This window comes from Myotis daubentonii, chromosome 18 (genome assembly GCF_963259705.1).
Source record: "Myotis daubentonii chromosome 18, mMyoDau2.1, whole genome shotgun sequence".
NCBI classification, from domain to species: Eukaryota; Metazoa; Chordata; class Mammalia; order Chiroptera; family Vespertilionidae; genus Myotis; species Myotis daubentonii.
In genome coordinates this window covers 30,362,052-30,387,524 of record NC_081857.1, presented here as the reverse complement: position 1 = coordinate 30,387,524, position 25,473 = coordinate 30,362,052, and the positions used below count along the sequence as shown (strand labels likewise).

Genomic DNA, 25,473 nt, shown 5'->3' with positions numbered 1-25,473 from the left:
TTGATGGACTCTAGTGTTGAGTATCTAAAAGTTGAGGGGCTTCAGAATGGTTGTAGTTGGTCGGTTGGTTGCAGTTAGACAAGACTTTCTTGAGTTTAATTTTGGGAAGAATTTAGCATAGAGAAATTTAGAATCAAATAAAGAATGCTCCAGTGTGTATAGAATATTCTGTCCTTATCCAGAGGCCATGTACTGTAGTTCTTCATTGCTCTAAAAGAGTTGCAGGCTTCATTATAACAGAAGGAAGTCATTGCAGGTGGTGACATTAAAGTTAGATATTAGATACATCTATTCCTTGTCTATGAGAGAGTGACTGGAGCTGGGGAAGGACAATGCCTTCCTGGTTGACCCTTCCCCATCATGATAGCAGCTCTTCTCTAAAACTAGGCAGTCACTCTTAAGGACAGTTCATAGGGGTGTTACCACCCTTTTTCACTTGGCTAATTCTTATAGCAATGGCTACTGGGAGCCCCATGAGCCATAGGGATAAACTAGGGATCCCTGGGGACCTCCCCCAACTCAGACCAATGAGATAACTGACAATCCTGTTTTTGTCTCTTCCAGGCTCCCCTGGCCCAGCCTGAGTCCCCCACTGCCTCAGCAGGAGATGAGCCCCGGTCCACTCCTGAGTCTGGTGAATCAGACAAGGAGTCAGTTGGCAGCAGTTCCACCAGCAACGAGGGCAGCAAGCGGAAAGAAAAATCAAAACGAGATCGGGAGAAGGACAAGAAGAGGGCAGATTCTGTGGCTAACAAACTGGGCAGCTTTGGCAAAACCTTGGGCAGCAAGCTCAAGAAGAACATGGGAGGCTTGATGCACAGCAAGGGTTCTAAGCCTGGAGGGATGGGAACAGGGTCAGGAGTGAGCAGTGGCACCGAGACACTGGAGAAGAAGAAGAAAAACTCGCTGAAGAGCTGGAAGGGTGGCAAAGAGGAGGCAGCTGGGGATGGGCCTGTGTCTGAGAAGCCTACATCTGAGTCTGTGGGTAATGGAGGGAGCAAGTATAGCCAGGAGGTGATGCAAAGCCTGAGCATCATGAGGACTGCAATGCAAGGGGAGGGGAAGTTTATTTTTGTTGGAACCCTGAAGATGGGTCACCGTCACCAGTATCAGGAGGAGATGATCCAGCGCTACCTTTCTGATGCTGAGGAGAGATTCCTGGCAGAGCAGAAGCAGAAGGAGTCAGAGAGGAAGATCATGAATGGAGGGGTAGGAAGTGGGCCTCCTCCAGCCAAAAAGCCAGAGCCAGATGGTGGGGAGGAGCTGCTGACTGCCCCCCAAACAGAGTCCAAGGCCATGGCATTTTCTACTGGCTACCCTGGGGGCTTTACCATCCCTCGGCCTTCTGGGGGTGGAGTTCACTGCCAGGAACCCCGGAGGCAGTTGGCAGGGGGTCCGTGTGGGGGTGGCCTACCACCATATGCCACCTTCCCTAGACAGTGCCCTCCTGGGCGACCCTACCCCCATCAGGACAGCAGCCTTTCTCTGGAGCCAGGCAGTCACTCCCAGGATGGAGTTCATAGGGGTACATTGTTACCACCCCACTTCCGTGTGGCTGATTCCTATAGCAACGGCTACCAAGAGCCCCCTGAGCCAGATGGATGGGCTGGAGGGCCCAGGGGGCTTCCCACAACCCAGACCAAATGCAAACAACCGAACTGCAGCTTCTATGGACACCCTGAGACAAACAACTTCTGCTCCTGCTGTTACAGGGAAGAACTGAGGAGGAAGGAACGGGAACCGGGTGGGGAGCTGCTCGTGCACAGGTTCTGAATGAAGGGACCTTGGAGGGCAAGGGGGTAAACCAAGAAAGTTAAGCTCAACTAATTGGCTCATCAAGACCCAGCCCCATACTGATGGGGCAAATGCAGTAATGTTTGTGGGAGCCTGGCTAGAAACTTTTAAGTGTGTGGGTGCTGGAGAGTTGCCAGGCTGGCAAGAGCAGGTCAGGGCTGGACGGTGCCTCAAGAGCTGCACTAGTCCTTTGCAGATCTTAACTTGATGGGACTGAGGAGGTACAAAGGAGAAAGATGGTGATTCTGTCTCATAACCCCTTGGGTCCATGAAAGCAGTAGGGGCAGGTTTGGTATGTGCGGATGGGGAGATGGTTAGCCATCTGGGAAAGAAGGCAAAGGTGGTTCTCAGTCAATAAAAGAAAAAAAACAGACCAAAGTTCTTTTAGGTTGAAAAAAAGTGCATGGTGGTGGAGTTGGGAGTGTGGAAATTAAGACAAATTGGCCATTGATTTGAATTAAGATGGAAATTAGGGTTGGATAAATTCTTCCTCCTGAAGAATCTGGAAAGACAGGGCAGTAATGTATGCTCATAGATGCCTATTAGGAGGGAGGTAGTTTAAATGGGTTTGTTGAGATGGAGAAGGAACGAACTTAAAAGGGGAAGCCTTTTCCTCTTTAAGTTTTATTTCCCTCTAAACACCATCTGTCATCTGTTCTAGTTTGAGGAGATTGTTGATTGCCCCCTATCTTTTCCTCATCCTTTTTGAGGGCTGAACTCAGCTAAATTAAGGTTGTGATCTTTTTAAAAAAGACTTTAATTTTATTTTTTTTAAAAGTTCCCTCTGGGGAAGGGAAGAGAGTGATGAGAAGAGCAGCTGTGTGTGTTGAATTTTCTCCAGGTGAACTGGTACAGAGGTGATCTTTTTTTAACTACTTAGCAATAACTATATATTGGGGTTTGAGTGTGCCTTGGGAGGGGTGGGAGAAGGATAGACCTTTGGCCAGACTGTTTCAAACAAAACCAAAAACCTAAATAGAGCACTACCATCCTCTGCTGCTGCATTTCTGTAGAAAGCAACTTATTTTTCTTTTTTTTAAGGAAAAGAAACAAAAGACCCCAGCAAGCAAAAACATTTTTAAAAACAAATTTTTTCCTATTTAAGTGATTCTTTCTCCTTCCTCTCTGTTTTTGGAGAATGAACTTAACATCCCGGCTTCTTTTGTTAAGCCATAGCTGACCTTAATCTGTGGTTAGTTTATTAAAATAAAATACTTTGTAAGAAGAGATATTTTTTATAATTGGACTGAAGTTGAAACGTGGGGTATAGGCTGGAGCAATTTATAAAAAGTTAGAGAAATCTATTTTAGTGAACTGTAACCACAGATCACAGATTACTCCCAATGAGATGATCTGTCTTTGGAGTTCCTCCTTTCCCTGACCCTACCCTTTTCCCCAGGGGGTGGGAGTGGGCCTGTGGACACAGTGTGGAGGAGCTCCTTTGCATTTTGCACAAAGCACAAGTCTGGACAGCCTACGCTCTGGCCAGCACCATTTTTAAGAGCTTTAAACCAGAGGACCTAACCTAGGCCAATTTTCCTTTTACTTTTCTTTTTCTGGGAAAACTTCAACTATGCAATTGTATACACTCCTGGGTACATACAAAGAAGGGGAATAAGTGTACTTAAGTGTCCAGGTGTTAACTGGGGCTATTTTTCTGTATTTGGATTTCTCTTTGGAAGTATGTACTCATAACCCACCCCATGGAATGTGATCCCCACGTTTGCTCTGAGGCAGACACGGCCTGCGTGTGTGTAAGGGGGGGCGGATGGCGGGGGTTGGCAGGGGCCCCTCGTGTTTGCCATATGTTGTTTCTACCCAATCAGGAAAGTTGTCTTGCTGTTTCCCCCTTGGTAACAAAAACACCAAGACTGTCCTCTTTATTGGAACTGCTCACATTTTAGAAAGATTTCTTCCTCAAACTTGAAAGTCACTTATTTCCCAAATCTGATACTGTTGATTTCACCATTTCCTATGGCTATGAATTCTCAAGTTTTTATTTGAAAATAGACCTGTTTTAAGGAAGCAATGAAGTCCAAGGAGTTAGATTCCAAAGAGGGTATGTATACCAGTATATTCAGGGCAGGGCTGGGAATAGTATGAGACAAGCACTCATCTCAGGCACAAAACTGAAGAGGGTACTGAAAAACTCAATAATCAAGATAATGTTTTAATGCAGCATTTTTAAAAAATCAATGCGAAAAAATCCATAATGAACAAAATGTCAATCTTAAAGACCGGATTCAACAGGACTGGGATCAAGAGTGAGGGAAATAAGACTGAAATGAGCAAGTATAGGGTTGAATCCTGTCTTTCTTTAAAACTGATAATTTGTTCATTGTGGTGGTGTTTTTTTACATTAGTTTTGATTTCCAAAAAATACTGCATTAAAATAGTATCTTGGTTACTGGGTTTTGGGGCACCACTTAAATTTTGTGCCCCAAATGAGTGCCTTGCTCACCTCACCCTGTTTCTGGAGTTAGAACAATACTAGTGAGACTGCCACCTCATGGGCTTCCATTCCCTAACATGCACCCGAACAACAGGTGGCTCAAACTCACACCTTGAATTTGCACAACTCACTTAGCTTTCTCATAGGCGTCCATCTATATCAGCGGTTCTCAACCTGTGGGTCGCCTAAGACCATCCTGCATATCAGATATTTACATTACGATTCATAACAGTAGCAACATTACAGTTATGAAGTAGCAATGAAAATAATTTTATGGTTGGGTCACATGAGGAACTGTATTTAAAGGGCCAGAAGGTTGAGAACCACTGATCTATATCATAGGATTCTGGCCTAGACCAATAGGAGTGGAAACAGACCAGAGATTTCCCTAGAGAATAAAACCAGGAAAGTTTTGATTCTCCACTGGACTGCTGTGTTTGGATTTGTTCTGTTACTAGTTCTAGGTAATACTTTTTGTTTTTAAAAACAGAGGACAAATGAACAAAAATGGAAACCTTATGTCGTTTGTTTTTCTTTTGATTTATAAATTAACCAATACCAATTTCTTCTGACTTCTTTTCAATAAAAATTATGGAAATTCGGGGGGGGGGGGCTAGGGGTCAGTTTGGTAAAATAGGGCTTTATGTAGGCCTTATAGCTTTTTTGTTGTTAATCCTCACCTGAGTATATTTTTTCAGTTGATTTTTAGAGAGAGTGGAAATATCGATGTTTTGAGAGACACATCAATTGGTTGCCTCCTGCCACAGGATCGTACCTGCAACCCAGGTACATGTGCTAGACCAGGAATCAGGAATCGAACCTGAGACCCTTCCGAGAGCAGGCCAGCACTCTAACCAATGAGCAACACTGGCCAGGGCAGCCCTATAGTTTTTTTTATTAAGAAATATTTTTCTTAATTTGGGTAGGTAATTATTTATTGAAGCATTAAATAAACCTCTCCGTTCTAAGGATGAGGGACCCTGAGTCAATGGATGTTTTTCTATAGGGATGAGTAGGGTTTGTTTTGCTTTATTCTTTGAGGGAATTGTGTGGGGTGGGAGAGTGAGGGAATAATGCCTAGGAAATGAACTTGGGTTGGTTTATGGTATTTTGGGAAGATGAGGGGGTGGAAGAGGCAAGCCCATGCAATTACTGTTTTGGGAGAAGGGAAGAGAGTGGTACATGATGTGCACTCAAACTGAGCAAAAATTCCTTAGTTAAGGAGAGGTCTGTGGGTGAAGGGGGTAAGCAGACCCCTATATAACCCTAGCTGAGGGATGCTGTCCCTCATTCTTAAATAAGTGCACTTAGTTCCTTTAATTCAGGGTGTTGGGGTACCTATTGAAGTTTTTTATTGGAAAGGGGAGATTTTCCCCTTTTGATTTAAGATAGTGCTACCCCTCCACCCTAATACACTCCAGCCCTGATGGAACAAGTATACCATAAGATAAGCCTCCAAAATCTTCTCAATCTATGCTGGTTTTACTGAGGGTTACAAGATTTAACCAAAAGTTTTCCCCACATACTGGATTCTATCAAAATGAAAAGATTATATATAAAAATATAAATTTTAAGAAATTCAATCTCACTCTGGAGTGGGGATGGTGTTAAACAGTGCTGTACAGGCCTGGGGAGAAGCACCCTCCCTCTTGCAATTTCTTCTCAGGCAAAACTACAGCTCACAGACCAATAAAACAAAAATTAGCAATGACTTTGTATTGTATATTTGGGAGGGGATACTGAGCCAAAAAGAATGGGGCTGGTTCTGAATGACTTGAGAACCTAGCTTTTCCCATTCTTATTCCTTTCTAAACAGCCACTTGTCCGAGGTTCTGGTCACATTTTTTTCTTTACCAATAAAGGAGCTTCAGAAATGATTGTCCCTGAGTTACTTGGACACCTTGGACTCTGTCCTCTTCTTTCTTCAAGAGTCAGTGCCCCAGACACATAGCCACAGGTGAGAAGACAGAATTAGAAGCCCCTTCCTGGCCTGGAATCATCTGCACCGTAGATTTTTCTAGTTTCTTTTTCCCTCCAGGCCCTTTAACTGTAGATTCAGTGAGTCATACAAGCACTCTGTCTCACTTTGTAGATACCCAGTCTACAAATCACAGGGTGTTTTGCTCCATGTACTTAGTTAATTAACAAAATATGAAGTCTCCTGTGTAGACACTCCATGGCACATTCCTCCACCTGGTGAGTAAGGGGCTTTAGAAGAGAGGGAAGCTGCCTGAGAGTAGCAGAACTGACTGAAGTGGGGGTGGGAAGGACTAAGGCCTCTTTCTGTGTTTATAACTGGATCTGTGACTCATCTTATGAGTCACTCAGCTCCTCCTTCAGCTGCCCCTCCTGGCAGCCTTCATTCGTAGCACAAACCTACAACCAGATCAGGATTCTGAAAATGGAAAAATCTGATAGTTCCACCCTTCCTTTCGTCCACTGAGCCTCCACTGGGAGTGTGTGGGGTGGTGAGAGGTGGTTCTGCTGTTAATTACCCCTCATCTGCTGCCCTCATTGCATTCCTGGTTGGGGACTAATCCAAGTCACCTTTCCCCCAATCTCCTGATATTTTTCTCTGTATTCCTCTGCTGTTCCTTACCTCAAAGTATTAAAGAATAGAATGAGGCTCTTGAATGAAGGGTGGTGGGAGAAGGAAAGTGGATAATATTTTAAAATTGTGGTACACACCTCTTATTGCAACAGACCTTGGGAAGTATTTTCTTCCCCTGAGATTGAAACCCATGGAATGCAGGTGGGGGTGGGGATGCTTAGTAGCTTTGAGGACCTTGAGAATCAGGTATTCCTCTTTGTTCCAGATTGACACCCTCCCTGTCTCACAATATGTATTTTCACCCTCCATAGTTGCAGCCAGACAGGGAACTTGAGGCCGGAAGGGTGTGTGTGCTGGGGGTTGGAGAGAATAAAGTGACACTGGGCCCCCGCCTATGGATTGCTGCCTCTGTACAGACTCAAAATCAATAAAACAGCAGCTCATTAACTCTTTGTATTTTATTTCCTGTCTTTTTCATATCTAAATATAGATGTCGCATTCATACCCTAGTCCCCCTCATCTGCAGTCCTGCAGTTCCTTTACTTTCTTCCAGTGCCCTTCCCCCACCTTTACTTCTTGGGTTGCAAGTGGGTAGGGAGGAGGAATGGGATTGTTGAACTGAACAGAGGTTTCCAGCCCTCAGCTTTCAGAATCCTGAACATGAATTATTAATTTGGAGATCTGGTGTCTGGATTGGAGGGAGGGGTCATGTACCTGGGGTGGGCTCCAGTTTCTAATTGGTTGGGGTGGTGTGTGTGTGCGGGCATGTGTGCATGTGTGTGTTTGATGGATAAAGTTGGTGAGATCTTTTCCTTGGGCCTCCCACCCCCACCCCAGAACTTGCACATAAACATACCTGTACTTGTGTCTGCATCGTGGAGAGATTTCCGTTTCTCGCCTTTTCCGCTGCACCGTGCATACGAGGTATGTTTCATGCTCTCTGGGGAAGGATGGACAAAAACACTAACTCATCCCCATCCCCAATTCTTGGGTCTCCCCAGGCAAAACTACCCTGTGGTCCAATTTCCATTTCTCAATTCCTTTTGGTAGGTCTGTCAGGAGAGGCTGTAAGAAGGCCTTACTTAACTACTTTTATGTTCCCCTTCCTCCACCCCTGCCCCTTTTAAGATATAAAAAAACTGAGCTTCCCAGGGAAGCCATCACTCAGAGTCTAGAGAAGTGGCCCAAATTGTTCCAGTTTAATATTCGGTATTACTGCTCCCCTCAAACAATCCCCAATTCTCACGAACAGGAAGTGAATAGTAGTTGGGAGTAAGAGTAAAGGAGGGAATCTGGGTATTTCCCCCCAGTTCCCCATTGATTCCTCACCCTTCCCAGGCGCCTCCACTTCCTCTCCACTTTCCTAAAATTGTGTGTATGCTCCTTTAAGGGGCTGGGCATCTCTCCCGCCCTCTCCCGAGTCGACTGAAGTTTCCGAGGAGCCTCCTCTAGCTAGACACAGCTTTCAAAGACCCCAAATCGTGCTCCATGCACCTCAAATGTTCCTTTGCCCTGACTGTTCCCTTGCCTGGATCCCATCCCTGACTTCCCTTCCTCTCAGCTACAAGATCCAGCCTCTCCCCAAGGGGCTTGAGCATCCTTGAAGTTTCCCACCTTTAACTGCTCCGTCCCCGGATGGAGCGGGAGAAATGTGGTGGGGGGGCCGGGGCCAGAGTTTCAACATCGCCCCCCAGAAGGAGGAGCCTGAGATGGGGGTAAGGAGAGTTGGGCTTGTGGGGAGGGGTTGGTCGGTCAGAGGGTGTGAGTAGGGAGGATGTGGAAATAGAAGAAAAGGATCTAGAGCAGGAGGAGGGTGTGTCTCATATTCTCTGGCTGATGGAGCTTGGTCTGTCTTTTTCAGTCTCAAGTTCATCGTCTCATTACCCATTAACCAGCCCCTCCCTTCACTGTCTGCCAGCCCAGGCCCTGAGCTCCCCAAGGCCACTGATCTCAGTTTCCCCAAGTCTGAGTGTAGGCCTCCAAAGGTGGCTGCTGAGTTAACCCCAGACCCCAGGGTTGGAGAGGCCTGGGGAATAACGCTACACCCTTCACAGCTCTCTGGACCACAGTCTGTCCAGGGGAGTGGGATGCCAGAGCCCAGGAGTCCTCAACTTGGCAGTTGCCTGGCCTCTGGATGCCTCCCAGGTAATAATGTCCTTCCAGTACTTCTGATCGTCAGAAACGACTTCAAATTTCATCCAGCTTAAATCCTGTTTCCTACCTTCACTAAAGATACCTTCATATCCCTTTCCTGGCTCAAAGTGCTGCTTCTGCTTGAGGCTTGTTCTCTTCTCTGAACAGAACTGTCTGGGAGCTTGGACCTTGGTGATCTCTCTGTTTTCTTGACCCTGTTACCCCTTTTCTCATTTACGTATTCAATAAATATTTAAGTGTACTATGTGCCAGGCTAGAGTAAAAGATTACAAATTCTCTCCTCATAACCTTTCATTCTTAGGAGTTAGAGGAGGATCTTAATCTTTCCTCTTTAGATCCTCCTGTCTCAGGAGTGGGTGTACACATGTGGGCAACACTGGAATGGTCATAACCTGGCTTCTCCTGTAGGGGAGCAGATCCTAGCATGGGCCCCAGGGGTGCGGAAGGGGCTGGAACCTGAATTGCCTGGAACCCTGATCTGCACCAACTTGAGGGTCACCTTCCAACCCTGTGGATGGCAGCGGCGTCAGGTGAGATGATTAGGCCAATGAAAATGACAGCTAGAGGGAACAGGTAGCAGAGTCTAGAAGGATTTAGACAACCATTACAGGAAGTGTGAGAGTTATTCTTTTTTTAAAAAATTTTGTTGTTGTTAATCCTCATCTGAGGATATTTTTTGCATTGATTTTTAGAGAAAGTGGAAGGGAGGGAAGGAGAGAGAGATTGAGAGAAAGGGGGGCAGGGATAGAGATAGAGAAAGCAAGAGAGAGAAAACAGAGACTGACACAGTCAGACAGCGATTGGTTGTTTCTACATGTGCCCTGACCAGGGTGGAGATTGAACCTGCAACCCAGGTATGTGCCTTGACTGGGAATCGAACCCTGAGACCCTTTAGTGTATGGGTTGGTGTTCTATTAAGCAACCCCACCTAGAGAATTATTCTTAAAGGCTCTCTTTGGAATGTATCAGGGATAATCAATGGGATCTCTTCTAGAAAGGTGAGGGGCTACCGAGATAGGATGTGAGATTTCAGATGTCTTTAGCATGTCATGTGCTTCCTCTAGGAGACTCCCCTAAGCAGTGATTATGATTTTGCCCTGGTCAACATTGGGCAATTAGAGGCTGGTAAGTGTGGGGGGCTGGTAAAGGGACTTACTGGGGGTGTTGGCTACCCTCCTCAATCCTTCCTCTATTCATAGAGGACAGCCAGAGATGCAGTGGGATGGGCAGGAAGAGTTCCTCCTAGAGCAGTGGTTCTCAACCTTCTGGCCCTTTAAATACAGTTCCTCATGTTGTGACCCAACCATAAAATTATTTTCGTTGCTACTTCATAACTGTAATGTTGCTACTGTTATGAATCGTAATGTAAATATCTGATATGCAGGATGGCCTTAGGTGACCCCTTGAAAGGGTCGTTCGACCGCCAAAGGGGTCGCGACCCACAGGTTGAGAACCGCTGTCCTAGAGGGACCCTGATCCATGGCTACACTGCTCTCTAATTTTTTACTTCAGTGAGTAGCCTGTCTCGAGTCCAACTCCACCGTCCAGGGTCCCTGCTTAAATTTATCCCTGAGGAGATCCTGATTCACGGCCGAGACTTCCGGCTGCTCAGAGTTGGTTTTGAGGCTGGAGGACTAGAGCCTCGGGCCTTTCAGGTAAGAGGCTCCCAACCTAAGACCCCTTCCTTCCCTGAGAACCTTGGGATCCTTTCCCTGGCAATTCCCAGTACTCCCTTATTTCCCAGGATCCCTCTCATCATTCGCTCTGCCTCTTTCCTCAAGGAGTGGCTGGGATAAATGATAGTATAATGAGAATACAGGGCCTGAATTCTAGACTGCCTCTGCCAATTATCAGGAGTATGAATGACTGTGGGCAAGTGTCTTCCTTTGAAAAATAGGGAGGGTTGGAGGAGATGATTCCTAATATCTTCCAGAATTAACATTCTGTGATTCTGTGGTTCTAGGTATACTCTCTAGACCCCAGGCCCCAAGACCTGTAGAAGCCCCCTTCCTTAGGGATTGTGTTCACTGTTCTTCTCTGTTGGTGGCGAAGACAGTGAAGCAACACACCCCATTTCCTTTTCACTTCAGTCTGAGCCAAAAGGATGATGTACTTTCCTCCACAGGTGACCATGGCCATTGTCCAAGCCAGAGCTCAGAGCAGTCAAACCCAACAGTATTCAGGGATAACCCTGAGCAAGGCTGGTGAGTGAGGGTGCTTTGGGATAAGGAAAAGATAGAGTCTGAAAAATCAGAGGCTGGTTGAAGACAAAAAGAGCTGAGCAGCTGTCCTCTTTCTCTTCTGTGCCTCACTCCTGCCCTAGGCCAGAGTTCTGGCTCCAGAAAATCACCTATTCCCCTCTTGGAGACTCCAGAAGACTGGGAGACTGAGAGGAAAAAGCAGGGGGCCAATGGCTGGCGGGTTAGTCTTGTCAATGAGAGATTCGACGTAGCCACCAGGTGATCTCCCAGTCCACCCCAACTGCTGTAGCCTTCCTTATCGTCCCACAGTTCTCTGACTCTTAAGCTATGCTTCCCACACACTCCAGCTTCCTAGGACAACCACAAAGCTATCCCCCTTACCTCCTAGGTCTCTAAATCTGAGATCACTTGGAATGATGACCTCCTAAGCACCTCCCTTGTAATCACAGGTTTGCGTTATGAGGTCACTGAGCCAAGATGTGACATTACTCTCAATTTCACAGCCTCCCCCGTTACTTCTGGGTCCCTAACCGAACTCTGGACAGTGAGGTCAGGAGAGCATTTGGCCACTTTCATCAGGGCCGTGGACCGGTCAGTGTGAGGGTGGGGATTAGAGGGTTATGGGAGGTCAGGGGTCATTGTGAAGGGAGGGGGTCCCTGTGAGGTCAGTGTGGGGGCAAGGGCAGGGTGAGGCTAGGAGTTCCTTCCACAGTGATTCTCCTCTCACCCATTTGAAGCGCCTGTCCTGGCATCACCCTGGGGGTAGTGATCTTCTCCGCTGTGGAGGGTTCTACACAGCCAGTGACCCTAACAAGGAGGACATCAGGTGAGGGAAGTTTGATGAGAATTAAAGGTTAGGTGTTCTGAGCAGATGCCTTCCCTTACTTTCTGACTCTCTACTCCAGATCAGTGGAGTCTATGCTCCAGGCTGGGCATTCTGACGTTGTCCTGGTCGATACTATGGATGAGCTGCCTAGTCTTGCAGATGTCCAGCTTGCCCATTTGAGGCTGAGGGCCCTCTGTCTGCCTGGTGAGAATAACCTTTAACCCCTTACCGCACTTGTAGGTCTGCTGACCCTAACCTGGCTTTCCATTTGCCTGCTATAGACGAGCAACCAACCTTTCAGCCCAATGAGCCTTAGTTTTCTACTCAACTCTCCCATCTCCCACATACTAATTTCCTATCTTCCAGACCCCAACATAGTCTTTTTGTTAACAGCTTTATTGGGATATAATCTACATAGTATAAAAATCATCCTTGCCCTAACCGGTTTGGCTCAGTGGATAGAGCGTCAGCCTGCAGACTAAAAGGTCCCAGGTTCGATTCTGGTCAAGAGCACATGCCTGGGTTGTGGCTGGATCCCCAGGAGGGGGTGTGCAGGAAGCAGCCGGCCAATGATTCTCTCTCATCATTGATGTTTTTATCTCTCTCTCCCTCTCCCTTCATCTATGAAATCAATAAAATATATTTTAAAAAAATCATCCTTCACCCATAAGTATACAGATCAATAAACTCTGTACAAACATTACCACAATTTAACTTTTGAAACCTCATGGCCATTAGTTACTTTTCATTCCTATCCCCAGCCCAAGGCAACACTACCCAACTTATTCTTAACCCTTCAGGCTATAGACCCTGAATCCTGAATCCCGAGTTCTGATCTCTTTGCCCTTCTGACCCCTCTACTATCCATCAGATTCATCCGTATCTGAGGATAAATGGCTCTCGGCCCTGGAAGGAACACGATGGTTGGACTATGTCAGGTACTCCCTCTTTTTCTAAAAATGACTTATAATTCAACCCTCCCCAAACTTCCATTAACTTAGATTCCTAAGTGGCCTTCCATTAATTTTTCTCCTTGGTTTCCCAAGAAGGCTGTTATTTCATGCTCCTTAGAAGGAGAAGGCAGGATTTTGGAGTTGGCCTCTATTCTGTCCCATGATCCCTCACTCCTCTTTTCCAGGCTTATTCTTCCCTCCTCTTCCTCACCTCCAGGTCTTGCCTTCGAAAGGCCAGTGACATCTCAGTCTTAGTGACATCTAGAGTTCGCTCTGTAGTCCTTCAAGGTGAGTTTCTTGGGTCAACTCACTCCATTACTTGAGTTTTTCCTTTACCCACCTAACTGGATTGTGCAAACGTTATTTGCAGGCCATAGAAAATTATCAACCTAAAAATTAGCCTGCTATATTTGTTCAAACATTTAATTAACCCACCCCTAACGCCTTGGCAGGGCCAGACCAAATGATTTCATGGACCTTACTAGTATACGGCCCACAGGCCAGACATTCCCCACCTGTTACAAAGCTTGTCCCCTTCTAGTGCTAGCATCCTCTTCTCCCTTTACTAGGAACTACCCGTGAGCTCTAACTCATCCTTTAGTGCTACCTCCGCCTCCCCACCACAGCTTGTGGTCCTAACAAGAGGATTCTCTGCCCTCAGTTCCTATTCTTCCAATATGGATGGGGATTGGGGTTGGGATGGGAAGGACCATGTGGAAGCTGATTTGAGATTTATAATGCTGCCCCCTACATGTGAGGTTGGGTATTTCTATCCAGATGGAGTCTATGAAGTGAATCATTCAAGGTCTTTGTTTTTTCTTTACTTCTATGTGCCCTCTCAATTCTACCTACCCAAAACTTTTCCCCTCTGTGCTTCACCACACTTCTTGCCATGTTTTCTTTTCTCATTCTCTTCTGCCCTAGTTTCTTGGCCCCTTCTTCTTTGTCCCTTCTCCCTCTTTATCACCAGAGCGAGGTGATCGTGATTTCAATGGCCTCCTCTCTTCACTCGTCCAGCTGCTTTCAGCCCCTGAAGCCCGAACGCTGCTTGGCTTCCAATCACTAGTGCAGCGAGAGTGGGTGGCAGCTGGACATCCCTTCCTGACCCGACTTGGGGTAACTGGGGTCAGTGAAAAGGTGAGAACATTTTGGGAGGGTATTGGGATGGGGGCCAGTATTACTTAAAAAGAGGATCAGAAAATTATATAGTATAATCCACTGGAGGTGAATAAGGTCTGAAGGGTACTGAGGTTAGGCTGAGTTTGAAGGGAGAACCCAGAGGAGTGAGGGACCACACTTCCTATCATGCTCAATTCAGATCTCCATTTTCTGATCTCCATAGTGGCCCCTGTTCCCTGTGTCCCTCTCATTTGTCATCCTCCCCTTTCAGATTCCTATAGTCCATTCCATCCTCTTAATTTACCTTTTTTCAGGCCCCAGTGTTTCTCCTCTTCCTTGATTGCGTCTGGCAGCTCCTCCAGCAGTTTCCAGCTGAGTTTGAATTCTCTGAGTTTTTCCTTCTTGCTCTTCATGACAGTGTCAGGGTTCCTGACACACTTACATTCTTGAGAGACAATCCCTGGGAGCGTGGAAAGCAGAGTGGACAGGTCAGTGACTTTCATTTTTCACTTGTCTTCCACATTCCCCCACCCCCACTGAGGAGTACTTTCTGAAGTTTAGTTTTGTTTATGAAAAGTGAGGTCTATGGGTGAGAAAGGGGAAGGTTGGTGCTCTCTCTCAGGACTGGTTTTTCACCCTACATACGATTCCTGGAGTAAGAGATGAGCAGCTTTTCACAATTTCTCTCTAGACCTGTGAGAAGGAATATCTATCTATCTATATATCTATCCATCCATCCCGGTGCAGATTTGTGCACCAGCGGGGTCTCTCGGCCTGGCCTGTGGGGATCAGGCCAAAACCTGCAGTCCGACATCCCCCGAGGGGTCCTGGATTGCAAGAGGGCATAGGCCAGGCTGAGGGACCCCACTGGTGCATGAATCCATGCACCGGGCCTCTAGTTTGCATATAAGATCTTTGGTTAATCTCTTCCCGCCCTCCATTTCCCCTTCCCTCTGAGATTCAGCAGTCTGTTCCAGGTTTCCATGCCTGTGTGTCGAGCGTCTGCCCCCTGGTGGTCAGTGTGCATCATAGCTACTGGTTGAATGGTCGAACAATCGCTTAGGCTTTTATATCTATAGATTTTTTCCCTTTGTTTAACCATCTTTTTTTCTTGTTTTCCTCTGTACAGTTCAACTCCTATACACAAGTCTATACCCCAGGGTACTCCCACCCCCCTGCTGGTAACTCTATTAACTCACAGCTATCTGTCTGGGACTGGGATTTACGCTACAGCAATGAACAGATACTACAATTCCATAATCCTGGCTATGACCCGGAACACTGCCAAGATTCCTGGCTCCCTAGACAGCAGGTAGGTGTCTGAACTCCCTAAATTTCCTTGACTTTCTCACAGGCTCATCCTACTAGATGGGGGGGGAAGTGGAAAGATACAGTGTCTAAGCTCCCCAGGGAAAGCTGCCTTACTCCTCTTCTACAACAACTGTCACTTATTGTTCCTGACTGTCCCCAGGAAGACAGAGATCCTAGAATAGCAGTGGGCATCCTTTTGGTCCTCATCTTCTGTCTCACGCATACATTTTACAAGTTTCCCTAAAATCAACTTTAATCAGTCCTAAGGCCTATTTTGAAACCTAATGAAGAGAGAAAATAGAGTTCTCAGTGGGAGGCTTGTAGTTGCACCACCAGTGCAGTGAGTAGTAGCTGGACATTCCTTCCTGACCCAATTTGGGAAAACTGGGTTCATCTGGTTTCTAGGTCACCAGTTGATTTTCCTTTCCCCTTTAGCCAAGCTTCATGGTTCGTGGACCTCCCAGTTCTGTGTGGCTCTTCTCTAGAGGGGCTCTGACTGCCCTGAATCAGCTCTGTCCTTGGCGGGACAGCCCTTGCCTGCTGACAGTCTCTTCACGCTGGCTCCCTCGACCTGCTATATCTTCGGAAAGTCTAGCTGATCAAGAGTGGGGGCTCCCCTCACATTGGGGAGCTTGCCCTTTACCCGCAGGGCTGCTGCTGCCTGGGTACTTGGGACCCCAGATCAGGCTCTGGAGACGCTGCTACCTAAGGGGAAGGCCTGAGGTCCAGGTGAGAAGACAGGGATGGGGCGTGGGAGAAGGGTTTGACTGCTGAGCCAGATGTCCTAGGAGAAATAAGATGTTTCAGGAGGAACCAGGTGTTCCCAGGATCAGGAACAGCAAGGGGCTGGGGAAACTGGGACGTGAAGAACCATTCATGTTGGTATCAAAGTGGAGCGGTGTGGGAGTATGGGTGGGTGGGGAAAACTGCTAGTGGCTCAGACCAAGTGGAACCCAGGGCACAGTTGGAGGGGGAAGAGAATTAAAGATGCCAGAAGTAGTGGACAGATTTCAGAAGCAGAGAGCTAGAGCTGCACTGATACGGTTCCTCTACTTCTCCCCACTCCCTTCCCAGAGGGGCCTCTCAGCCCCCACCATCACGGGCCTCCAGGATGAGCTATCCCGTCTTCAGGAGCTAATAGAGAAATGGACTCCAAGAACATCTCCCGAGGACCGCTCCCAGAAAAGAGATCCAAACCCCATTCTCTCCCAGTCCTGTTGACATGGCTGGCTTTCTCGTGGGCAGGGCAAAGGGGCGTCTGGGGTGAGAGAGGGTTCTAACCCTTCCGGTTTTTCTCATCGGGACTTGCCGCCTCAGCTTTCTCATTCCAGCCCTCAAACAAGACCCCTGACTTGATTTTCCATTGCAGATGGGTGGTGCTACCTACAACTCTTGCTCTGTCCTGTTTAGTTCCTCAAGAGTGTATACAGTGTCTTGTGATTTGAACAATTAAGAAACAAAAACAGTCCAAAATATGATCACCTGTTTTTGGTTTGTTTGTTTTTTCAGGGAAATTTCATCCCTTTTGGATATCCAACTGTTAATTTTGAGTTCAGGCTTCATTTTCACCTCCTTTTGCTGCTTCTTTAATTCCAATTCCTACTTCTCCCTTAGACTCTAAGGGGAGCTTAGAGCTTCCTATGGATATGGAGTGGATATGGGAGACACCCTGTCTCTTCCAATTGTCTATTTTTGTAGTGAATTTCTATTTAAGGGGCTCATTAAAGCACAGTATTTATACTTGTTGCTGGCACTGTTTCTCGTGTCCGAATAAAGGATCCTAGGCGAGTGGGGTAGGTGTAGGGTGGGTGTGACCCAAGAGAGAATGGCACTCACCACGCAAATTATTGATCAGGAAATAAGGGATGGGTCGGGGAGGCTCTGCAAACTTCACGTGCAATTTGGGAAGTTTCCTTTTCCGTGCCTCCCACTGCGGAACAGGTGGTGCAAAAGCATACCAAGAAGCGGCTGCTGGGGCCAGGGATGTTCTGGAGGTTGAACCTCTGGGTTTCAATGTCAACCACCCCTCAGCTTCGGTCACACTTCATCTGTAAGCCTCGGGTTCCCCGGAACCCCTCGGTAATAACCGCGACGCGAGCCGAAACGTCACTTCAGCGGCGACACTGCAATCCCTCCCTTGAAGGAGACAAAAAACTAACCGAGCCCAGGCTGGCGCTGCGGGGCGGGGTGAGGGCTGCCCCCGCGCTGTCCTTGGGTGAGGGGGTTCCTCAGCACACCCTTCTCTGAGGAACAAAATCTACGAGTTTCGTTCCTTTCGTTTTCAAGTTTACATTTGGGGAACAGTGTGGTCCTGCAACGTCTCACTCAGCCTTGGGAGGGTCTGGGTCCCCGTCCTGCCTTCCTCGCCCGGAGCGCTCGCGGGCACCCGCGCCGCACCTGGGAACGGCGGCCCCTGAGATGGCCGCGGCCGCTTCCGGCTCCGCCCACCGCCGCGGCCCGCCCGCCCCCCGACGTCCGCCTTCGCCCCGGAAGTGGAAGTAGTGACTGAGGTCGGGGGGCGGAGTCGCTGCCTGGAGACGGCGGGAGCTCTTTCGCCATGGCGGCCGGGCCGATCTCCGAGCGGAACCAGGGTGACTGGGGGGAACGAGCCAGGAATGGGCTTCGGGGGTCGGGAGGCTGGACCGTGGCCACCAGTGTTTCCGTCGGGGCGGGTGTCTGGGCTTCCCCGGGGGCGCGAGACCGGCCCGGTGCCCACGGGGGTGGGGGGGGCCGGGTTCGGGCCAAGGCCTGTAGGCGCGATGCTTTCTAGGCCCAATCTTCTGCCTTCCCGCTGATAAGAAAGTTGTAAAGAGAACTTGCAGCAGAACCCTAAGTTAGACGTAAGAAGATTCTGTTGTTCCTGTAGAAAGGGAGGTGTATGGGCTTCATCTAACGGGTTTTTTTGTTGTTGTTTTCTTTTTGCTCCTATACCCTGTCTCCACCCCCACTTACCCCGCTTGGTTTTCACCTTCATGTTCCTGTCGTCCCCTTTCCTGTCCATTCCTCTCGGCCCTAACCCCCTTCTCCCGTCGTCCAGATGCCACCGTGTACGTGGGGGGCCTGGACGAGAAGGTTAGCGAACCGCTGCTGTGGGAGCTGTTTCTCCAGGCCGGGCCGGTCGTTAACACCCACATGCCCAAGGACAGGGTCACTGGTCAGCACCAAGGTGAGTCCATGCGCTGCTGCACTGAGGGGACACGCTGCTCTTTGAGAATCCCCGGCAGTATTCGCGGCAGCTTTGCAATAGGCAACCTCAGCATTTCTGTCTCTTAAGTCTGTGCACAGTTTGTTTCTGGGACCGTTCTCCATGGAAGTGAGGTTATTCTTTCTTATTTTTGGTGCTTTCGAAGGTGGATGAGGTGTACCCCGCTTTGCACCACTTCGCTTAAGCTAACCTCCTCCCTTCCACTCCTCCAGGCTATGGCTTCGTGGAATTCTTGAGCGAGGAAGATGCTGACTATGCCATTAAGATCATGAACATGATCAAACTCTATGGGAAGCCAATCCGGGTGAACAAAGCATCAGCTCACAACAAAAACCTGGATGTGGGGGCCAACATTTTCATTGGGAACCTGGACCCAGAGATTGATGAGAAGTTGCTTTATGACACTTTCAGCGCCTTTGGGGTCATTTTGCAAACGCCCAAGATCATGCGGGACCCTGACACAGGCAACTCCAAAGGTTATGCCTTTATTAATTTTGCTTCGTTTGATGCTTCGGACGCAGCGATTGAAGCTATGAATGGGCAGTACCTCTGCAACCGCCCTATCACTGTGTCCTATGCCTTCAAGAAGGACTCCAAGGGTGAACGTCATGGCTCAGCAGCCGAGCGACTTCTGGCAGCCCAGAACCCACTCTCCCAGGCTGATCGCCCTCATCAGCTGTTTGCAGATGCACCACCTCCACCCTCTGCCCCCAATCCTGTAGTATCATCATTGGGAACTGGGCTTCCTCCACCAGGTAAAGTTTTTGATTCAAAATATGTTTGTTTTGGGTTTGGTGGGTAGGGCAGGAAGAAGGAAAAAGAATAATAAAGGAGGACATTGAGTCACTGGGTGATGAGAGGAGGATTGAGGTGTGATGGTTGTGATGGGGAGAAAAGTTGCTGTTTCTCCAGGAAGTTGAAGTTGTTTGTATTGGCTAACATTGCTTTTTTGAGAAAGCTGGGAGGAGGAGAAAAGAGTTCATCCTATATGGAGAGGCCACGCTGGAACAGGCTCATGAAAGACATTCTCTCCTCACTATCATTAATTCTTCTTCCATTTCCTCTATAGGCATGCCTCCTCCTGGCTCCTTCCCACCCCCAGTGCCGCCTCCTGGAGCCCTTCCACCTGGGATTCCCCCAGCCATGCCCCCACCACCTATGCCTCCTGGGGCTGGAGGACATGGGCCTCCTTCAGCAGGAACCCCGGGGGCTGGACATCCTGGACACGGACACTCACATCCTCACCCATTTCCACCGGGTGGGATGCCCCATCCAGGTAGGTGTTCTTTGCTGGGAAAGGGAGGGATGAGCTTGAAAGAGGATCTCTATCACCACTTATTTCTGCCCTTTTTCCTTTAACAATAATAGATAGTTCCAGAGCTGAACTTCCTTTCAGACATTATTTTATAAGAAGAACCACAAAACTAGCCATGCCTTTTAAAAAATTTTTTTATTGAGTTTATTGGAGCATTGGTTAATAAAATTATATAGGTTTCAAGTGTACAATTCTGTAATACATCCCTCACCATTTATTCCCCTTTACCCATTTCTACCTCCCTCCACCCCCCTTTCCTTCTGGTAATCACCATACTGTTGTCTGTGTCTATGAGTTGTCCATGTCTTTTTGTTTGAAAATCTTATCTCTTGGTTTCTCTGGATGTTTATCTTTCTGTCTCCTCAATCTCAGCCACGTTAGTAGACTCTTTTTTCTCTGTTTGTACGGTGTAGTTTCAGTACTTGCACACCGATGCTTCCTGATCTGTATCTCTGATTCATGATTATTAACATTCTAGACACTAATCCTGCTGCTAAATGGACAGCTCCACTTTTCTACCCTTCCCTTTCAACCCTATTCTTCCTCTAGTATTCTTTGTTTTCAGGTGCTTAATTCAGAAATCTTGGAGCTGTTTGACTATTCTATCTTTAGCATCTGCCATGACTGCCAGTGCCCAATTTCAGACTCTTATACCCTTACTAGAGGCCCGATGCACAAAATTTGTGTAAGAGTAGGCCTTCGCAGCCCTGGCTGCCTCTTGGCCCCGCCCACTGGTCGTTCCGGAAGGTCGTTCTACAGTCTGGTCTAATTAGCGTATTAGCTGTTTATTATATAGGATTCTTTCTTTTTTTCTTTTGTTAATCCTCACTCAAGGATATTTTTTCCGTTGATTTTTAGAGAGTGTGGAAGGGAGAGAGGAGGGAGAAGGAAGGAGGGAGAGAGAAACATTGGTTGGTTGCCGGCCACATGCATCCCTTGTCTGGAATCAAAACCTCGGCCCTTTGGGTGCACGTGCTGACAATCTAATTACTGGCCCACACTGGTCAGGGCATCATACCCTCATTATTTCACATCTAATTTATTGTAGGAACTTCCTCTCACTTTGACTCCAATTTTCTCTACCTTTGATAGTTTCACAGAGTTATTTTTCTAAAACACATGTTTGTACATCCTTACTAAAAATTATTCTGTTGTTTCCTTTTATCTACAGAGAAATTCCAGACTCACTGCCATAGCATTCTAGACTTTTCTTGATCTGGCCCCTGGTTAATGAAATTACTGGTTCTCCTGGAACTTTGTTGCTAAAAAACACCTATGATTCTAATCTTTTCTGCCTTGGATGTTCTAGTCCTACTTGACTGTCCATCAGAAAAATTCGTATTCATCCTTTAGAAATAGATCTTTGCTCAGATAGTATCTTTGTGACCTTTCCAAATTCTATGAATAGACTAATTCAGCGGTCATGAGGACCGAAAGGTTGGTGACCGCCGGACTAATTCACTCCATTTGTCCTGTACTTCTGCCGCACTATTACAGTGCCTAAATCATGGAAAGAGCAAGTGAAGGAGGGAGGAATTGCTTGGGTAGTTGGTTGGTTTGTACTGTTCGAATGCGTTCAAGGATAGGTGCACTTTTTACACTTGATCTTAGCCAAAAGGCTGAGAAGCGATGATAGGTGCACTTTTTAATCAGCCTTATTTTCCATTCTCTTCCTGATGTCACTCCATTTTATCTGCCCTTTCTCTTGTGTTTCTGTTCTCATAGGCATGTCTCAGATGCAGCTGGCCCACCATGGCCCTCATGGCTTAGGACACCCCCATGCTGGGCCCCCAGGATCTGGGGGGCAGCCCCCACCACGACCACCACCTGGCATGCCTCATCCCGGACCTCCTCCAATGGGCATGCCTCCCCGAGGGCCTCCGTTTGGATCTCCCATGGGTGAGTAGGCTCTAGCCACATCCCTTCTCCTCCTCATACATCATATTCTTGTGGCTTCCTTTGTCGCACCTCTTTTCCCCTGCTCTGTCTATTCTCTCCCTACATTCTCCCAGCATCAGCTATCTCCTATTTCTTGCTTTTACTAACTTTTCTTTCTCTTCTTACAGGTCACCCAGGTCCTATGCCTCCCCATGGTATGCGTGGACCTCCTCCACTGATGCCTCCTCATGGATACACTGGCCCTCCACGACCCCCACCCTATGGCTACCAAAGGGGGCCCCTCCCTCCACCCAGACCCACTCCCCGGCCTCCAGTTCCCCCTCGTGGCCCACTTCGAGGCCCCCTCCCTCAGTAATTTCTCATGCTCTTTCCTCTTGTTTTATTTCCCCAATATCTTTTCAATTCCTTGGACCAATCAGAGTTGCTGTAGTTTCTTGGGGTTAAGGCCTTGATCCCTTTTTTTTTTTTAAGATTTTTTTACTGAATTTTAGAGGGAAGGGAGAGTAATAGAGGGAGAGAAACATTGATATGAGAGCAAAACATTGATTGGCTGCCTCCTGCATGCCCCCTACTGGGGATAAGCTGGCAACTCGGGCATGTGCCCTGACCCAAAATATAGCCAGCAGTCTTTCCGTGCACGGGACGATGCCCAACCAACTGAGCCACACCGGCCAGGGCCCATAGGCCTTTTTTTAAAGTGTAATTTTTTAAAACAGGAAGTTTTTTCTATGTTGGTCCCAAGTGTTTTGCAGATGTACAGAGAAAATAAAGGTAAATTCCTTGTTTATTCTTTGTGGTGTTTTCCTTGACAAAGTAACTTTTTTGTAAGAAGAGGTGTCTGTTTATTGGGAGAAAAATGATAATGTAGGAGTGAGGGTGTTTATTCCACATTTAAAGACTTAGTTTTTAATGTGCTGCTGTAATTGTTAGACCACTGTGCACTATGGCAATTGTTTCCTTATGTCAAGCTTATACAGTTAGTTTATAGGATGGAGACTCAGTATCAATGGCAGAGGGTTATTAAGTGAGAACAAAAGTAAAGTTACTGGAGATATGCCGGCAAACTATGAAGTAACATGCACAAAGTGATTCAACATAGTACTATTTGTAGTAACTAGGTTGGAAACAACTCATATCCATCAGTAAGAGACTGATTGAATAAACTGGTAAATTCACACAATAGAGTATTGAGCTGAGTAGTAAGTATGCGGAAAATGCTACATACTGTTGTGAAAAAATCTCCAGGATATAGAGTAAAGATAGTAACACAGAATAATGTATAGTGTGCCACTTTACCTATCTTACGGGTTGTACATAATGAATACATTTGTTTATATTTAAAAAATGTAAGGATAAACCAAAAACTAGTGGAAGTTGATACAACTAGCAGACGGGAGGAGAGATGGAGGAAAGCTAGTTAAACATCTACGTTAATGTGGTTTTCTTTGGAACTATATACTGCAAAACAAAGTTGGAATTGGGACATAGGAACTCTGATTTACATCACATTTGAATCTACTCAAAGACTTTTAGTAACTAGACTAAATCCAATGGCTTTTTTTTTCTCTTTCTGTTCTTTGTCACATTTAATTTGGTTGTATCACCCCCTTCTCGAAGCTATCAGCTATCGGTTTTGACTTACGTAACCATAAACTTTCCTAAACTCGAGGCAAGAAAAGGTGAGCCTGGCCCTCTTGCTCTTTTGTTTCATTCTCTGACTGACATTTTTATGGCACCTACAAGGACTGTGCTGGGGCAGCAGAGGATGCGAAGATGAGCAAGGCCATTCTGTTAATCATTACCAAGGGTATAGACTGACATTTATTATGAAATAAAACATTTTGAGGGGGGGCTGGGGGCGGCCTAGAAGGGGTCAATTGGCGGGGGGGGGGGGAAGGGGGGGGAGAAAAGGGGATATATGTAATACTTTGAACCATAAAGATTTAAAAATACATATTTTGAGAGCACAGGGAAGGCTATCTAAAAAAACGTCCTGGAGAAAAGTGATACTTCAGGAGCTCCCACAGATCAGTGCTTCTCAGCTCTTTCACATCGTGGCTCAGAGCCATTTGAAGCGGCATACTGAGGGCAAGGGACATGGCTGCTTCAGGCTGGAGGCAGTTGGCTCAGGAATTCTAGCTGTCCCAGGCTCTGCCGAGAAGCCCAAAGTGCTGAGGGAATTAATATCTGCACACATTGTCAAAACACTGGTTGGGAAGCTGTTGTCCATGATGGAAGCCACAGGAGGGATTTAAGCAAGGGAGTGGCAGATTTGTGTTTTAGAACCATGGTAGCAGTGTGAAGTAGATATGAGAGATGAAGACCGGGGCAAGTACCAAGTTATGTATCAGGCAATAATTCAGGTGAGAGATGAAGTCGTAAATAAGGGCTGTAGCAGGAGCTGGGATAAAGACAAAGAAATACATTGGGGAGGTATTTAAAAGCAAAATGGTAGGACTTGTAGTTAGAATGGATATAGTGAATGAAGGGGACAGTGGGATCAAGGGTGAGAGTATGCAGCAGGAGGAATTTTGGGGCCAGGATGGAAAGAGTAACCACTATTTTCTCTATTACTGTAGATTGCATTTTTCTTGAACTTTATATAAATGGAATCATAGTATGTACTCTTTTTTTTTTTCTAGTATGTACTCTTTATGGTCTGGCTTCTTCATTATTTGTGAGATCTTTTTATGCCGTTTTATATAATAGTTCAGTCTTTTAAAAATTTGTTACATAACATTCCCTTCAATGAATATACCACTATTAATTTACCCAAGTTTAATGATTTTCTGGTTAACAGTTGAAGTTTTTTAATATTACAAGTAAAGCTGCTGTGAAAATACTTATACTTGTCTTTTTGTGGGACATATGCACTCATTTCTTTGCTGGATCAGATCTGATTTGTTTGTAGAGGATCACTTGACTGCTGAGAATAACTTTCAGGGGAACAAGATTGGAAGCAGGGAAACCAGTTAAGAGGCTGTTGCAGTAGCTATAGACAGATGGTCATGGCTTAGACTAGGGAGGAATTGATGGAGCTGGTGAGAAGTGGTGGATTCAATATACTTTGAAGGTAGGGCTGACAGGACCTGCTGACGTAAAGGTGAGAGAAAGAGAAAAAAGATAACTAACTTCATGTCTTTTTTTTTTTTTGGCCTGAGCACCTTAGTGAAGAGGCAATGCAGGAAGACCTGGATCAGAAGTTTATTTATGGATCTGTGAAGTATGAGATGCTTAATAGATATCTATGTGGTGATGTCGGATTGACAGATGGAGATTCTGAGTTTTGGCTTGAGGGAAAGATCTGGACTGGAGGTGTAAATATGGGAATCCCCCGCATATAGACAGCAGTAAAGTCATGGGACTACCTGAGGTGACCAAGGAGAAGAGAGTAGGTGGAAGGGCCCAGGACTGAGCCCCTCAGAACTCTAATGTTAATGGACCAGCAAAGGGAACTGTGAAGAAATAGCTGGTGAGGTGCATGGGGTCGTGGTGCCTGGAAAAAACAATGAAGTTTTTCCCCAGACATTAAAAAGAAAACTATAAGCTTTCTCTCTAGAAGTATAAGATTTCTATTTTAGCAAGTAATGATCAGTGGAGAGTATGCAAAATCACCTTAAAGAGAAGAAACAGCTCCCTGCCAGCAGTACTTGGCTATAACCTAATTGAAAATACTAGCATACTTAAACAAAG

General features: G+C 46.7%; 3 protein-coding genes and 1 long non-coding RNA gene across 13 annotated transcripts in view; 3 read left to right on the top strand and 1 right to left on the bottom strand.

Annotated features, from left to right (window-relative positions):
• Window positions 1-7,249, top strand: part of OTUD7B (OTU deubiquitinase 7B) — a 58,701-nt gene extending 51,452 nt beyond the window's left edge. For all 8 annotated transcript variants that reach the window (XM_059675453.1, XM_059675447.1, XM_059675452.1 and 5 more), the window contains one exon: window positions 565-7,249. In XM_059675453.1, coding sequence (XP_059531436.1) covers window positions 565-1,773 — 1,209 coding nt within the window. In that variant the 3' untranslated portion in view covers window positions 1,774-7,249. The remainder of the gene's footprint in view (window positions 1-564) is intronic.
• The window catches only part of LOC132221272 (uncharacterized), a 32,498-nt gene extending 14,733 nt beyond the window's left edge, over window positions 1-17,765 (bottom strand). Inside the window, exons 1-3 of one of the 3 annotated variants that reach the window (XR_009449936.1) lie at window positions 17,521-17,765; window positions 14,355-14,510; window positions 7,654-7,737 (exon numbers count right to left, since the gene is read on the bottom strand). This is a non-coding gene — a long non-coding RNA (uncharacterized LOC132221272). Of the gene's footprint in view, window positions 1-7,643; window positions 7,738-14,354; window positions 14,511-17,197; window positions 17,499-17,520 lie in introns of those variants that run through there. The other 2 variants (XR_009449935.1, XR_009449937.1) reach the window with 2 other exon arrangements.
• MTMR11 (myotubularin related protein 11) lies at window positions 8,144-17,101 on the top strand. The gene is given in 18 exon segments (XM_059675456.1): window positions 8,144-8,512; window positions 8,852-8,942; window positions 9,360-9,481; window positions 10,016-10,076; window positions 10,464-10,606; window positions 11,077-11,155; window positions 11,275-11,410; window positions 11,656-11,743; window positions 11,890-11,978; window positions 12,058-12,182; window positions 12,850-12,916; window positions 13,149-13,219; window positions 13,902-14,068; window positions 14,365-14,538; window positions 15,180-15,362; window positions 15,797-16,090; window positions 16,436-16,570; window positions 16,572-17,101. Coding segments are annotated over 18 exon segments (2,148 nt in total). The 5' UTR covers window positions 8,144-8,446; the 3' UTR covers window positions 16,629-17,101.
• Window positions 17,766-17,814: 49 nt separating the features above from the next.
• Window positions 17,815-22,567, top strand: SF3B4 (splicing factor 3b subunit 4). Its single transcript, XM_059675457.1, has 6 exons — window positions 17,815-17,952; window positions 18,399-18,527; window positions 18,779-19,321; window positions 19,636-19,842; window positions 21,607-21,780; window positions 21,948-22,567. The coding sequence occupies exons 1-6, from the start codon at window positions 17,919-17,921 to the stop codon at window positions 22,133-22,135; spliced, it is 1,275 nt and encodes a 424-aa protein (XP_059531440.1). The 5' UTR covers window positions 17,815-17,918; the 3' UTR covers window positions 22,136-22,567.
• Window positions 22,568-25,473: the final 2,906 nt, after the last annotated feature.